The sequence below is a fragment of the Triticum dicoccoides genome, chromosome 2B (assembly GCF_002162155.2).
Source record: "Triticum dicoccoides isolate Atlit2015 ecotype Zavitan chromosome 2B, WEW_v2.0, whole genome shotgun sequence".
Lineage (NCBI taxonomy): Eukaryota > Viridiplantae > Streptophyta > Magnoliopsida > Poales > Poaceae > Triticum > Triticum dicoccoides.
In genome coordinates this window covers 219,293,317-219,305,867 of record NC_041383.1, presented here as the reverse complement: position 1 = coordinate 219,305,867, position 12,551 = coordinate 219,293,317, and the positions used below count along the sequence as shown (strand labels likewise).

The 12,551-nt window shown below is 42.8% G+C and overlaps 2 protein-coding genes across 2 annotated transcripts; one reads left to right on the top strand and one right to left on the bottom strand.

Moving 5' to 3' along the window:
* The first annotated feature begins 1,791 nt into the window (after positions 1 to 1,791).
* On the top strand, positions 1,792 to 9,017 carry LOC119363174 (probable amino-acid acetyltransferase NAGS2, chloroplastic). Its single transcript, XM_037628484.1, has 10 exons — positions 1,792 to 2,190; positions 3,075 to 3,162; positions 4,114 to 4,322; positions 4,547 to 4,698; positions 4,926 to 5,313; positions 5,933 to 6,030; positions 6,638 to 6,749; positions 6,848 to 7,007; positions 7,830 to 7,902; positions 8,616 to 9,017. The coding sequence occupies exons 1-10, from the start codon at positions 1,876 to 1,878 to the stop codon at positions 8,767 to 8,769; spliced, it is 1,749 nt and encodes a 582-aa protein (XP_037484381.1). The 5' UTR covers positions 1,792 to 1,875; the 3' UTR covers positions 8,770 to 9,017.
* A 1,454-nt stretch (positions 9,018 to 10,471) lies between these two features.
* Positions 10,472 to 12,258, bottom strand: LOC119363172 (cysteine-rich and transmembrane domain-containing protein WIH1-like). The gene is made up of 3 exons (XM_037628483.1): positions 12,094 to 12,258; positions 11,803 to 11,983; positions 10,472 to 10,749 (listed from the first exon to the last, which is right to left on the bottom strand). Exons 1-3 carry the CDS (start codon positions 12,140 to 12,142, stop codon positions 10,704 to 10,706), a joined length of 276 nt encoding a protein of 91 aa, XP_037484380.1. The 5' UTR covers positions 12,143 to 12,258; the 3' UTR covers positions 10,472 to 10,703.
* Positions 12,259 to 12,551: the final 293 nt, after the last annotated feature.

Here is a 12,551-nt window from a genome sequence, read left to right as displayed (position 1 = left end):
AAAAACTCAACATTTTTTAATAGTTGGTCAACATTTTTTCATACGACTTTAACATTTCTCAAATGCTTGATCAACATTTTTCAAATAAATTTTCAACGTTTTTAAATACATGATCAAAGAATTCATCATTTTTTAATACATGGTCAACATTTTTGTACACATTTAACATTTTCCAAATACTTTATCAACATTTTCCCAAATGCTTGATTAACATTTTGATATATGTTATAAAAAATTCTATCATTTCTTAATACCTAGTCAACAGTTTTTCTATATACATTTAACAATTTTCAAATGCTTGTCAACATTTTTGAAATTATTGTTCAGAAAATTTTCAAATGCTAGATTAACATTTTTAAATACATGATAAAAAAATTATACAATTTTTTGTACACATTTTCCATTCAACATTTTTGAATTGCTAGGTCAAATTTTTTTAAAATGTTTTTATGTAATATATATATTTAGAATATATTTTAAAGTATAAACAAAATAGAAAAAGTAAAGCAAAAAACGAAACAGAAACCGTTAAAAAATAAAAAAGGAGGTTGTGGCCTTCCGCGCTCCTGGGCTGGCCTATCTCGGTCTCCCCTCCTACCTTCTCGCTGAAGGCGAGACATAGTGGCGCCCACTTTCGCTATACAAAAGAATAACATAAGCTTTCGCGGGAAGTGACATATATCCTTTTCTCAAAATCACTAGTTAAGGAGTACTCGTTGCAAAGATTACTCCCACCTTCCTAGGTTGCGATGTGCGCCACTTGTCATAACCCGTGAGTTTTCCCTTTTTTCATAGATTCATTTATTCAAAACGTTTTATCTCTTAAACCATGCGTCCAAATCTCGAACCGTTTTCACCCTTGGATTCCTCGCGTCGAGATTTTTAAAACTAGACCCCATATTGATAGGTTTGACGAACTTTTTTTACGGAAAATCAGACAAAAAAACGAACCGGGAGCACGTTTTTTCCCTTTCCGAAAGAGACACGCCCGTGACTCTCATGAAAGCAAAACCGTGCCTCTCACGGAAGAAAAAAAAGAAACACGTTTTTTTCGTTTCCGAGAAGGCACGACCGTGCCTTTCGCGAAAGCACAACCATGCCTCTAACGGAAGCAAAACCGTGCATCTCGTGAAAGAAAAAAAAACAAAAAGCACGTTTTTTCCCGTTTCCGAGAGGCACGGCTGTGCCTTTCGCGGAAGCAAAACCGTGCCTCTCTCGGAAGGAAAAAAATAAAAAACACGTTTTCTTTTTTCGTTTTCTGAGAGGCACGGCCGTGCCTCTCGCGAAAGCACAACCGTGCCTCTCGCGGAAGGGAAAAAAAAGAAAATGTGTTTTTTCCTTTTTGAAAGGCACGGCCGTGACTCTCGTGAAAGCAAAACCATATTCTTGTGGAAGGAAAAAACCGTGTTTTTCCTGTTGTTTTTGTTCCAAAAGTTAAGAAAGACCAATCAAAAACCGAAATGTCGAAAAAAATAATAAAACATTTTAAAAGCCAAAAACGTGTGCGAAAAAATAAAAATAATAAAATCCGGAGGAAATGCCCAAAGCACGACACGTAACGGGCGGCTGAGAGCACGTCAAGTGACGCTGATCGTTGTGAGGCTTCCGAAGAAGGGCTCGTTAATTAGTTGGTCTCAAAGACAGGAGACTGGCATCCGGGCCGCCGTAACAATGGGCTTGAGCCGTAGAAAGGTAGCTCGTGTTTCGTGTCAAGGGCCAAACGATCTGCTGGTTGGTCTCCAACTACGCGCCAACTCGCTTGCTGAAACAACGGCCTACTCGTCGCAACTCGCAAACCGCAGGAGCGCGGACTGTTTCCCTCCCCACTTCCCCAGTCACGAGGCCTAGGGTTCGTAGGTGGGTCCACTTGCTTACATGGCTTCTATGGTTGCCGCCGCGCGCCTCGCCGGCGGGGTCTCGCGGCTGTCGGCTCAGGGTTCTACTGCCCGGGGCCTTCCGCCCGGTAGCCTCCGGCTTCCCCCGCCGCGCCGGCGTCTGCGCAGCGTCCGGTGCTGCGTGGTTCGCCATCCCGGCGGCGGCGGCGGCGGCGGCAGCGTGGACGCGGGGGAGGAGTTCGTCGGGTTCTTCCGGGAGGCGTGGCCGTACATACGGGGCCATCGTGGGAGCACCTTCGTGGTCGTTATATCCAGCGAGGTTGTGTCGGGGCCACACTTGGACCGCATTTTGCAGGTACTATGATTTCTTAAGTTGAACTGAGCTGGAGTGTTTTGGGTTTTCGTGTTCATTGTTCGTATGAAAGAGCATGCCATTCTTCCATTTAGTCATGGGGGCCGAACCATGGAATTGTTTTATAGCGATTCTAATTATCCAACATAACTTACTTTTATTACAAATGATTCAAACAAAACTGTTTATCCATTGGCCGGCTGGAGATTGTATGAGATGGATGGACCATATGGTTCATTGGACTTGATCTATGGGCAAATGATCTAAAGAAAGCAATCAAGGTATAGTTTGGATTGCAGCCCGCGGCTGCCCTACCAAAGTTTTGGCGTTGACCGCTAGTATTGGCCGCTGTTTGGATCGTAGCCAGTCTTTGCTGCCCACGCCAATTTTTTGGTCGTTCGTTCAGATTCAGCGCCCGCGCGTTGGCGAAACGGCGGCGGCCAAAACCTTCGCCAACAATTTGGCGAGCCCGATATTGGCGGGGCTGGTGTGGGGGTGAGCCAAACAGCCCCATAGTCACTAGAGACTGGACAGCTGCAAGTTGTAAGAGTATGGGTTCGTTGGACTTAATTTTATGGGGATGAGAAATGAGGGACAGAACGAGAAGCAGCTTAGTTTTTTCTTGGTACATAGTTGGAATGAGGGTCTTCTGCGAACATGGATTCAAGACTATAAATGGCCCCAACTTTACTAGGAAAAAGGAGTAAAAATCACTGGTTTTCCTGGCAGGAGTATGGCATTATTTTTTCATTCATGTGACTGAGCTTAGGTGCTACTGTTATGCTGCATAGATTTATCATGTTTTGTTGTCATAAAGTTCACATCATTATGGATTCCTTCCATTTTCTAGCTATTTAGGGAAATATTACATTTTCAATCATATGCAGGATATTTCACTACTTCATGGTCTTGGCATTAACTTTGTTCTTGTTCCGGGAACACATGTCCAGATTGACAAACTATTGTCAGAAAGAGGTTAGTTCTGCACATGTAGTAAACCAGTCTTCTGTCACTCACATCTGATCATACTTATGCTACTAACGATTGTATATTTGTTCTTACTTTCCCATCTATGGTTTATCTATTTATTTAAGTTTACGACACAATATTTAAGGGACCTTCAGCATATAAAGGTACCTAAAAAAACTTAAAGATAGCTTAGTTCCTGAAGCACACTATGCTGGATAACTAGAAACACAGTCGGACACATTTTGCAACAGCACCATGATACCTTACTAGTGAACTCTACCTCTTTGAGAAGTACGTCATTTATTTCATCACTTCTGCCCCACTCCCCACCACAAAGCTTCCGTGGCACTTCCAAATGTGATTTGCAGAGCGATTGTGAAACAGGGACTATGTTGACTAAACTGCTGCTTACATATGTAGAATTTGACAAGTCACATTAGATGAAAGCAGCAACTTATTAGACCATTGGCAGGTGAGAGTATCCCCAACAATTTGTTACTAAGCTCATTGCAAAGCGAAGAGGGAATATCTGAACTCATCAATAGTATCAAACCCTCCAATAGGTTTTTACTTAGACCTTTTAGTAAGATAAAACCACATTCAATGTTGTGGAGCCACACGATGAGTTTTCTTAGTAACAAGGGTCTCTCCAGGAGACCATATGCTTGTTACTGGTGTCTTGTTTGGGGAGCCAAGCTGTTTCCATCATAGAGTAACGAATTCACCATCTTCCCTCATCTTTTCTCTTCCACATTTCCTAAATGCTGATTTGGCATGGCATGACTTTAGTAACAACTCAGGTGGATTGGTGGAAATACTCCGATGATGATGTGGACAATAAGTTTCTTCACTATTCTTGTCCTTTGCATTTTCTAACACAGGCTTTATTTTTCTTCGAACTATATTTCTAGTATTTTCCTGTTCCTGCATGTTCTCATCCTATGAAACTTGCTGTAGGAAGGAAGGCTAAGTATGTTGGTCAGTACCGAGTTACCGATTCTGATTCACTAGAAGCTGCAATGGAGGCAGCTGGCAGAATAAGGTTAACAATAGAAGCAAAACTCTCTCCTGGCCCTCCAATGTTAAACCTCCGTAGACATGGTGTTATTGGCCATTGGCATGGTCTTGTGGATAATGTTGCAAGTGGCAATTTCCTTGGTGCTAAGGTGAATATTTATAACTGTAGTAAAATATTTGAGATTGGAGACAGCTATAGTACTGGGAGCCCTATCCATCTAGTTCTGCATTTAGGCATTTGAGTGCCTATGTACCTCCTTGCGTGTTATTTCTGTTTATTCCTCTACATTTTTTTACCTCTTATCTTCTACTGAACTAAAGTTGGCTGGAGGTCCTGCAATACTGAGTTTATGCAGCTAATTTTTTTTGGCAGAGAAGAGGGGTAGTTCATGGTGTTGATTACGGATTTACTGGTGAAGTTAAGAAAATAGATGTTTCACGGATAAAAGAAAGGCTTGATAGTGATAGCATTGTTGTTGTGAGCAATATGGGATACTCAAGCTCAGGAGAAGTTCTAAATTGCAAGTATGTTATTTTCTCTACTAGTCGTTTAATTTCAGTTTTTGATGATTATATGCTTGCATTGATTTTCTCTCTAAATTATGCGTATATTATATGAGAAATATGTGTGAATTTCCTGTTTTATTTGAAAATTGCTAAATAACCACACCATCATTTTTTTCTCTGTAATTTTGTATATATTGTGGGTAACCTACTAAACAAATTAATTTTCCTTGTTTTTGAACATTCAGCACTTACGAAGTAGCCACTGCATGTGCCTTAGCCATAGAGGCGGATAAACTTATCTGCGTTGTGGACGGTCAGATATTTGATGAGAATGGACGAGTCATTCATTTCATGTCTCTGGAGGAAGCTGATATGTTGATCAGAAAGCGTGCTAAGCAAAGTGATATTGCTGCAAATTATGTCAAGGTGGTTGATGAGGAGGACCATGAACCATCTTTGAACGGAAAGGGGCACCTTAATGGGTACGCTGCTTCTTTTCGAAACGGTTTGGGTTTTAATAATGGAAATGGTATTTGTTCTGGTGAGCAAGGGTTTGCTATTGGTGGTGAAGAGCGATTAAGCAGGTCAAATGGCTATCTTTCTGAGTTGGCTGCAGCTGCTTATGTATGCCATGTAAGTGGCGTACCTTCCACACAACATTTTTTATTTTGTTTCTGCTTTAAGATCTACTAGTTTATCTACAGAGCATAAGATGAACATATCTTTCTTTTTGAAATGGTGTCCCCCAGAAAGTAGCAACATTGTTTTTTGCATTGTGGTTCTTGTTGAATTTAACTATTGCTATAGTATCACAGTGTCATGCTGCTATGCACCTATGTCTTATTGGATCCACATGTTTTGAAGTGTGGCAGCAATCCTGTTTTAGCAATACTAGTGTCACCTAACGTGTTGCCAGATCTGAAAAAGCTGGCACATTGAACGACATAAGGAGTACCCTATCTTAGTGCATCACTATTTTGCTGTAGCTTGGGTCGATGTCCCTGTTGAGGACTACAGTACAGTAGTATCCAGGAATCTAAAGCCGACCTATATATTAGAGGTTGAGTGTGGTTTGAGTAGAAGGTGGCATGCCGTGTGATACTTGTGTTTGCTCTTTCAATAAAGCAAGAAATGTTCCTTCAAACAGTGAAATATTCGAACCATGTTCCGAATGAAGCGTAAGCTGCAAAGTTCCATGGCAGTCTCTATCACTTAGATTTGACTGTATACATTTATGTCTTCCTTATGCTAGGGTGGTGTTCAAAGAGTTCATATCATAGATGGTACAGTTGATGGATCACTGTTATTAGAATTGTTTACAAGAGATGGTGCTGGGACAATGATTGCGAGGTATTCTTAACGTATTTCTTTTCATTTTCTTATTTAGTTGAAAGGCGTTCGGCCTAGCTTATGTTGAAAGCCAACAATGCACAAATCAAATTTTTGTACACAAAAGTCTAGGTCCAGTACACAAGCCAATGCTCCCATGCCTGCTTTATCCTTCTATTGACTTGGATGCATCTCATAAACTCATTAATATCTTTCTTTTTCTTATTCTTGATTCCTGTAAGAAACACTAGCATGTGAGAAATTAGATGCCTCTAACAGTTTCAACATAGTATAGAGTATTACTGTACTGATAATAAAATATCTACTTGTGAGCTGGCTTGGACTGGTTGATAAGGTAAAGGAAAAAAATAATAACCATGTGTTACACACCCAAGACACTACAGCTTCTATGTTGTTGCTATTCATGTCAGCAGCCAGTAGATCTTTTTGCAAGTTTAGCATTGATCCATAATATATGTCAAGGCTAAAGAATGAGGATACATATCAAACGTGTTTCTGAAGCAAATATTTCACCATGGTATTCTTTGTGCATTAAGATGTCTTTTGAATCTAGGCTGTACAAGCTATCACAGTCAAGATTCATGTCCTACCTATCACATTTTTTCAGGGATGTTTATGAAGGAACAAGAATGGCGACGGAGGAAGATCTTCCTGGCATAAGAAAACTTATCTACCCACTAGAGGAATCTGGTGTTTTAGTGCGAAGAACAGATAAAGAGGTGTGTTAAGATTTTGAGAATCTGTTATAACGAATGCTTCATTCTCTTCATAGTTAGTACATAGTAGTGCTAAAATGTTTCTTTTCTCCAACCTTCAGCTTCTTGAAGCGTTGTATTCATTCTATGTTGTTGAAAGAGATGGTTCAGTCATTGCATGTGCTGCTCTCTTTCCATTTCCCGAGGACAAATCTGGTGAAGTTGCTGCAATTGCTGTATCTGAAGAATGCCGAGGAAGAGGTCTGGGGGATAAGTTGCTTGGTAAGTTCATTGCCACATGCATTATTTTTGGTGTTCTGGAAGTAGCAACCAACTTGTAGTCTCAAAGATGGTGTTCTATTGCATCATAAATATTTCCATTGCATAATATACTCTGGAAAGATTCACCCATATTAGTGTACGTCTGGTGGTCTTGAACTGTGCTATAGCTAAGAAATACAGGGTTAACACAAATTTGTTTCTGCTTGACAATGTTCCGTAGCCCAATCTTTAACATTCGCAATGTTTTACATCGATATGTTTAATCTTAAAATTCATGGATCCATGTCGAGGTATGCAGTTGACTGGTTTTCAAAACAAATTGGGGTGTCATTTCATAAAAACAAAACTGTTAGCGACAGCGCTGACTTAGCGGGATTTGCTATTTATGATTGGTTGTTGCAATTCCTGTTCGAGCTGTAGTTTTTCCGCACATGTTTCAGTGTGCCCAGTTCACTCATTTGCCGTACACATATACCAACTCAAAAGGATTAAAAAGATAGAAAAGAAACCACATCAAAGAATATGGTGGTGAGGGAGTCCCTTTTTAACTAGCTAGTGTACTACTAACCATCTGATGATGAAAGCCAGAAATCTGATTAAAATGATGGAGAAAAAACCATAAAAGAAAATGGTGATGATGGAGTTTAACTAGCAAATCTGCTACTAACCATCTGATGGTGATGGCCAGAAATCAGAATGTTAATTGGGCGATTTTTCTCTCGTGTTCTCAGAAACATTAAAAGAGCTCCCACATGTCGGTGTTAGTTTCTACTATTAATGATATTGCACACTTTTTTACTTGTGGTTGTGGTTATGCTTCAGATTACATTGAGAAGGAGGCATTATCCTTTGGTCTTGGCAGACTATTCTTGCTTACTACACGGACAGCCGATTGGTATGTACCTATATCCTCCTCTTGGCGTATATATAGCAGGTTTCATATCCCATGACTAAGGACAAAATGGGTGACCTCTCTATTATCTTAGTGCAGACATTAAGTTGTCAGTTAGCTCTAGTTCAAATATCATGCCAGTCTTAGAGATATTCAATGCACTAGGCTCTGTTAAATCCCAAGTTTCATAGAGAAAGCTTCCCGTGGTCTAAGTGAAGTTTCATGGTCTTTCTTGGGTGTAGATTTGTCAATTTCTTTCACATGATTTCACTAGGACATCTCTAATGGCACACTGCAACCATTTCTTAGAGGGTGCCACTTTAGCATTTTGTTCATGTAGACGAGAGAATATGAGAGAATAAAGTTGTTTCTGCAACAAAAAATAACATTGTTGCTAACACTAGTTGCATGGAACAACCAAACATGCTGTTTGAGGCCACTGTTGTTTGTAAATTCAGTCCACCAAAATCTATTGGCGAGGTTAAAACTTTGGTGAAGAAACAATCTGTTCTACTGGAGAGCTTGTTACTTGTATCATAGCGCATGCGGTTGTATTGTTTCTCTCTGACCTAGAAAAAAACTTGTTGGGAGAGCCCTTTCGACCTGTTACACACTCCAGAGTCCAGAATGTTGAAGTGCAATGATCAATCACATGGGAAATAGACATTGATTCAGCTTTTCATATGTTTGCTTGTGCTTAATTTGAAACGATGCAGGTTTGTGCGACGTGGCTTCTCAGAGTGTTCGATTGAATCTATTCCTGAGCAGAGAAGAAAACGCATCAATCTGTCACGTGGATCAAAATATTATATAAAGCAGCTCCAGCCAAAGCATGCTGGTGTCCCTGTCAACAATTTTGCTGGCAGATGATAGGACTTCCGAAGAATTTGGTGAGAGACAGACGAGATATCTGCACTGGTTACATCGAGGCTTTTATATATGTTAGTTGTAATTTCAGATGGAAATATAACTGCAGCCTGTGATAGCGGCTCTAAAATTTTCTTTTACTTACTTATGGATGTAAAAAGGACACTTTGTGACACAACAGAAAACAAATATCAGAGGAATTTCTATACAGAAACCATCTGCATGCGATATAATGATGCTTCCCTGGAAAAGCAATTGATGATGCCAAATGGAGGTGTGCATGTGCTACCCCCCTGATTGAGTCGGCCTGTTCACTTATGGGACGTACTCTACACATCTCTTAAGAACTACTCCCTCTGTACCATAATGTAAGACGTTTTTTGACACTACACTAATGTCAAAAAATATTTTACATCTCTTAAGAACTACTCCCTCTGTTCCATAATGTAAGACGTTTTTTGACACTACACTAATGTCAAAAAACATTTTACATCTCTTAAGAACTACTCCCTCTGTTTCATAATGTAAGACGTTTTTTGACACTACACTAATGTCAAAAAACATTTTACATCTCTTAAGAACTACTCCCTCTGTTTCATAATGTAAGACGTTTTTTAACACTACACTAATGTCAAAAAACATTTTACATTATGGGATGGAGGAAGTATATGAAAAGAAAATGGTAACGGAAAGTATGCGCCCTTGGTGGCGGTTTTCTTTCTTTTGCTTCCACCTTGATTTCGATGTACACCCTCCGTGTGAATTGCCAAAGCAGCTTATATTTAGGAACAGAGGTAGTAAAAGCTTGAAAAAGTGAGCCTGATGCTTGATTCCTGCGATGTTTTATTCTTATGATGATGATGATTTCCTTTTGCCTGGATTGAGAAGCAAAAGGCGTTTCGATGTGTCGCTGCTCCGGAGAACAAATCAAATGGAATACTTCGCGTGGAGGTTTGCCAACTTATCAGATGCTGATATGCACCGCACATGCATGCCTGCATGCCGAAATTAGCTTGCAGTTGGCAGCACGCATCCTTTCGAGCCGGCAGCTAGCCGGAGAGGAATAAATTTCATGGTTGGATATATTCCATCTTAAAGACCCGGAGCACATGCATATGCTGGTGCACTGTACTGTGCTGCCCAAGGTGGTGGGTGCCTTCATTGTTGGGCGTGACGCACACACGATATGGAATTAGGCAACGTAATGTCATCATCAGTGTGAGAATCTAAAACAAAATGTCATCATCAAGTAATAGATAAGAGGGATTACACGTCGACCTGTGCCTGTATACATGGCGTGCTTTGCTTAGCCTCGACACTTTGAATAGATGGTGCTCCCATCATCCCTTTGCTTATGGAAACTTACCATAAAGACGGTTGGATAGGAAGTGTTGGGACGAATACATGCGAGGGAGTGGGTGTCTCTGGTGATTGCAGGCAAACAATCACAAAATATAAAGAATCACCCAATGTAAAACGCTAGAAAAAGACCTACAACGTCCTTAATACTTCCAACAAGTATAGCACGTCAAGAATTCCTGCGGGCTCTGCGGGGCGAGATTGGAAGAATCGGATAAAGTACAGTCCAGTCGAAACCTCAGACTCAACCCGACGGCTAAACCGCGAGTATCGATGGAGACGTGCCAGAAAAATCAATTTGGACACCACAACCGCGAGTTGGATTCCACCACCAGAGACAGAGATAAACCGACACAATATAGAATATACACACGGAAGGCACCAGGCATAATATAATCATCAGTCGACAACCAAGCGAATAGTTGCAATGCAGAGAGGTTCATAAACATGGATCAAACAAAGGAGGCGATAATGCCCGACGAGAAATAATAATTAAGCTACTAGCAGCATTTCTCCGTCAGAGAGGATAGCTCAGTCCAAGTTCCACGAAGTTGATCGTCGTCTTTCCTCCTCCCTCCTCAGAAGCAGGCGTCCAGGAGACAGCAGCAGCAAAGGGCGGCCAGGCTGTCGCAAACAAAATGTCAACAAGGGAATCATGAGACAGAACATCCAAGGCAGGATAAAGTAGCTGCATAATATACTGGCAGCATTTGCAACAAGTATATGCCTATGGCCGGCATAATGAAACATTACGCGAATTAATTCGAAATGCCCAACCATGCACGCAATTTTCAACTGTTAAAATAGGAGTATATACTGACAGTTTAGTGCGCGGGCATCTAAATAATTAGTACTGTACTGTAATCAATCTGATCGAGAATCTCCGGTGGGACGAGAGCCATTCTTCATGCAATTTGCAACTGTTTTTGGTAGTATACTATAAACAGTTAGTGCGTGAGCATCTACGTAATTAGTACTGTAATTAAGCTGGTTGATAATCTTGGGTCAGAGGAGAGCCGTTCTTTGGTAGTAGTACCGCGTCGTCAACGGAAATATTAATTCCCGATTCCCAGGTTGCGTCGTCCCGAAGGAATCTAATCTAAAGAGAGAAAAGCCTATTTCTATACCACGAACATTTTCTGATCTCATCTCAATGCCAGTCCAAACCGCATGTGAAACGCCTCCCGGAAATCGTGACCTCCAAAACGCGCATGTGAAACGCCTCCCGGAAATCGTGACCGCGGAGACGCATTTTTTTCGGTTAGTGCTGGCTGCTGGCTACACAACAGATGACTTTGACTGCATCCGAGCCGTCAATTTCAAGATCGGACGGTTCATGCCACGGCATGAGGGACGAGACAACCCCTCGCCGCGGGGAATACGTGTGTGCTTTGAGTGGAGCGACCGACACGTCGTCTGAGACCGCGACTGCTCTCTCTCTCTCTCGCCCTTTCCCGAGGGTTCGCTCACGCGTCAAGTCGCGGTCCCCACCCACGCAAACGTGCAAGAGACGGCCACCGACGGGGAAAGGGGACGCCGCCGGTGTGCCCGGGCAGATCTGACCCGGCCGATCATGATTTCCAGCCCTCCGAACAAGCCCCGGACGGACTTTGATCTAATCTAGCGCTCGGGACACCGCAGGTAGGGAAAATCGAGGAGATGGGACGAGGAGCTTACCATCCCTCCATGAAGGAAGGCCCGCTGCTCTGCTGCTGCTGCTGGTGGGGCGGCGGCTGCTGCGCATACTGCGGCGGGTAGCCCTGATGGGGGTAGCCGGCCGGCGGGTAGCCCTGCGCCGGGGGTGGGTAGCCGGCCGGAGGGTACCCCGGCGGTGGGTAGCCGGCCTTGTCCCCGTAGCCTGAGGATTCAAAGATTCACAGGCCAAGATTCAACACAAAAAGAGGAAAGGGGCACCGCGCAGGAAAAGGAAAGAGAATCGATGGAGACGGGAATCGACGGGGTGCGCACCTTGCGGCGGCGGGGCGCCGACGGGTGGCTGCTGGTTGTAGTAGCTCATCTTCTCCTCCTCCTCCTCTGGCTCCGGGGTCTCTCGCTGGTTCCTCGCGCCGATCGGAGCAGGCGCAGCAGGGCTTTGTTTGAGACGCTGGGGTTTGGGTGATTTGGTGGGCGTCGGGTCAGGTGGTTTTTATATAGCGGAATTCGCCCTTTTCCAAACCGCGTCCCGAACGTGGGCGCATGGGCCTGATTGGTGGGGCCGCGTGACGCGTTTGCCCGGCCCGGGTTTCGCCGCGGCGCGCACTTGCCTGGCCGTTGCGACCAGAACGCGTCGCCCGGGCCGGGTGCATTTATGGTTACCTGGTTTTTCTTTTCGCAAATGTGGGTAGGACTGTAGGAGTGCCTGATTTGGTTCCTTTTCCTTCGGTGTACCTGCCAAGCGTATAGCCCGGCCACGCGGTTCTTTTGGC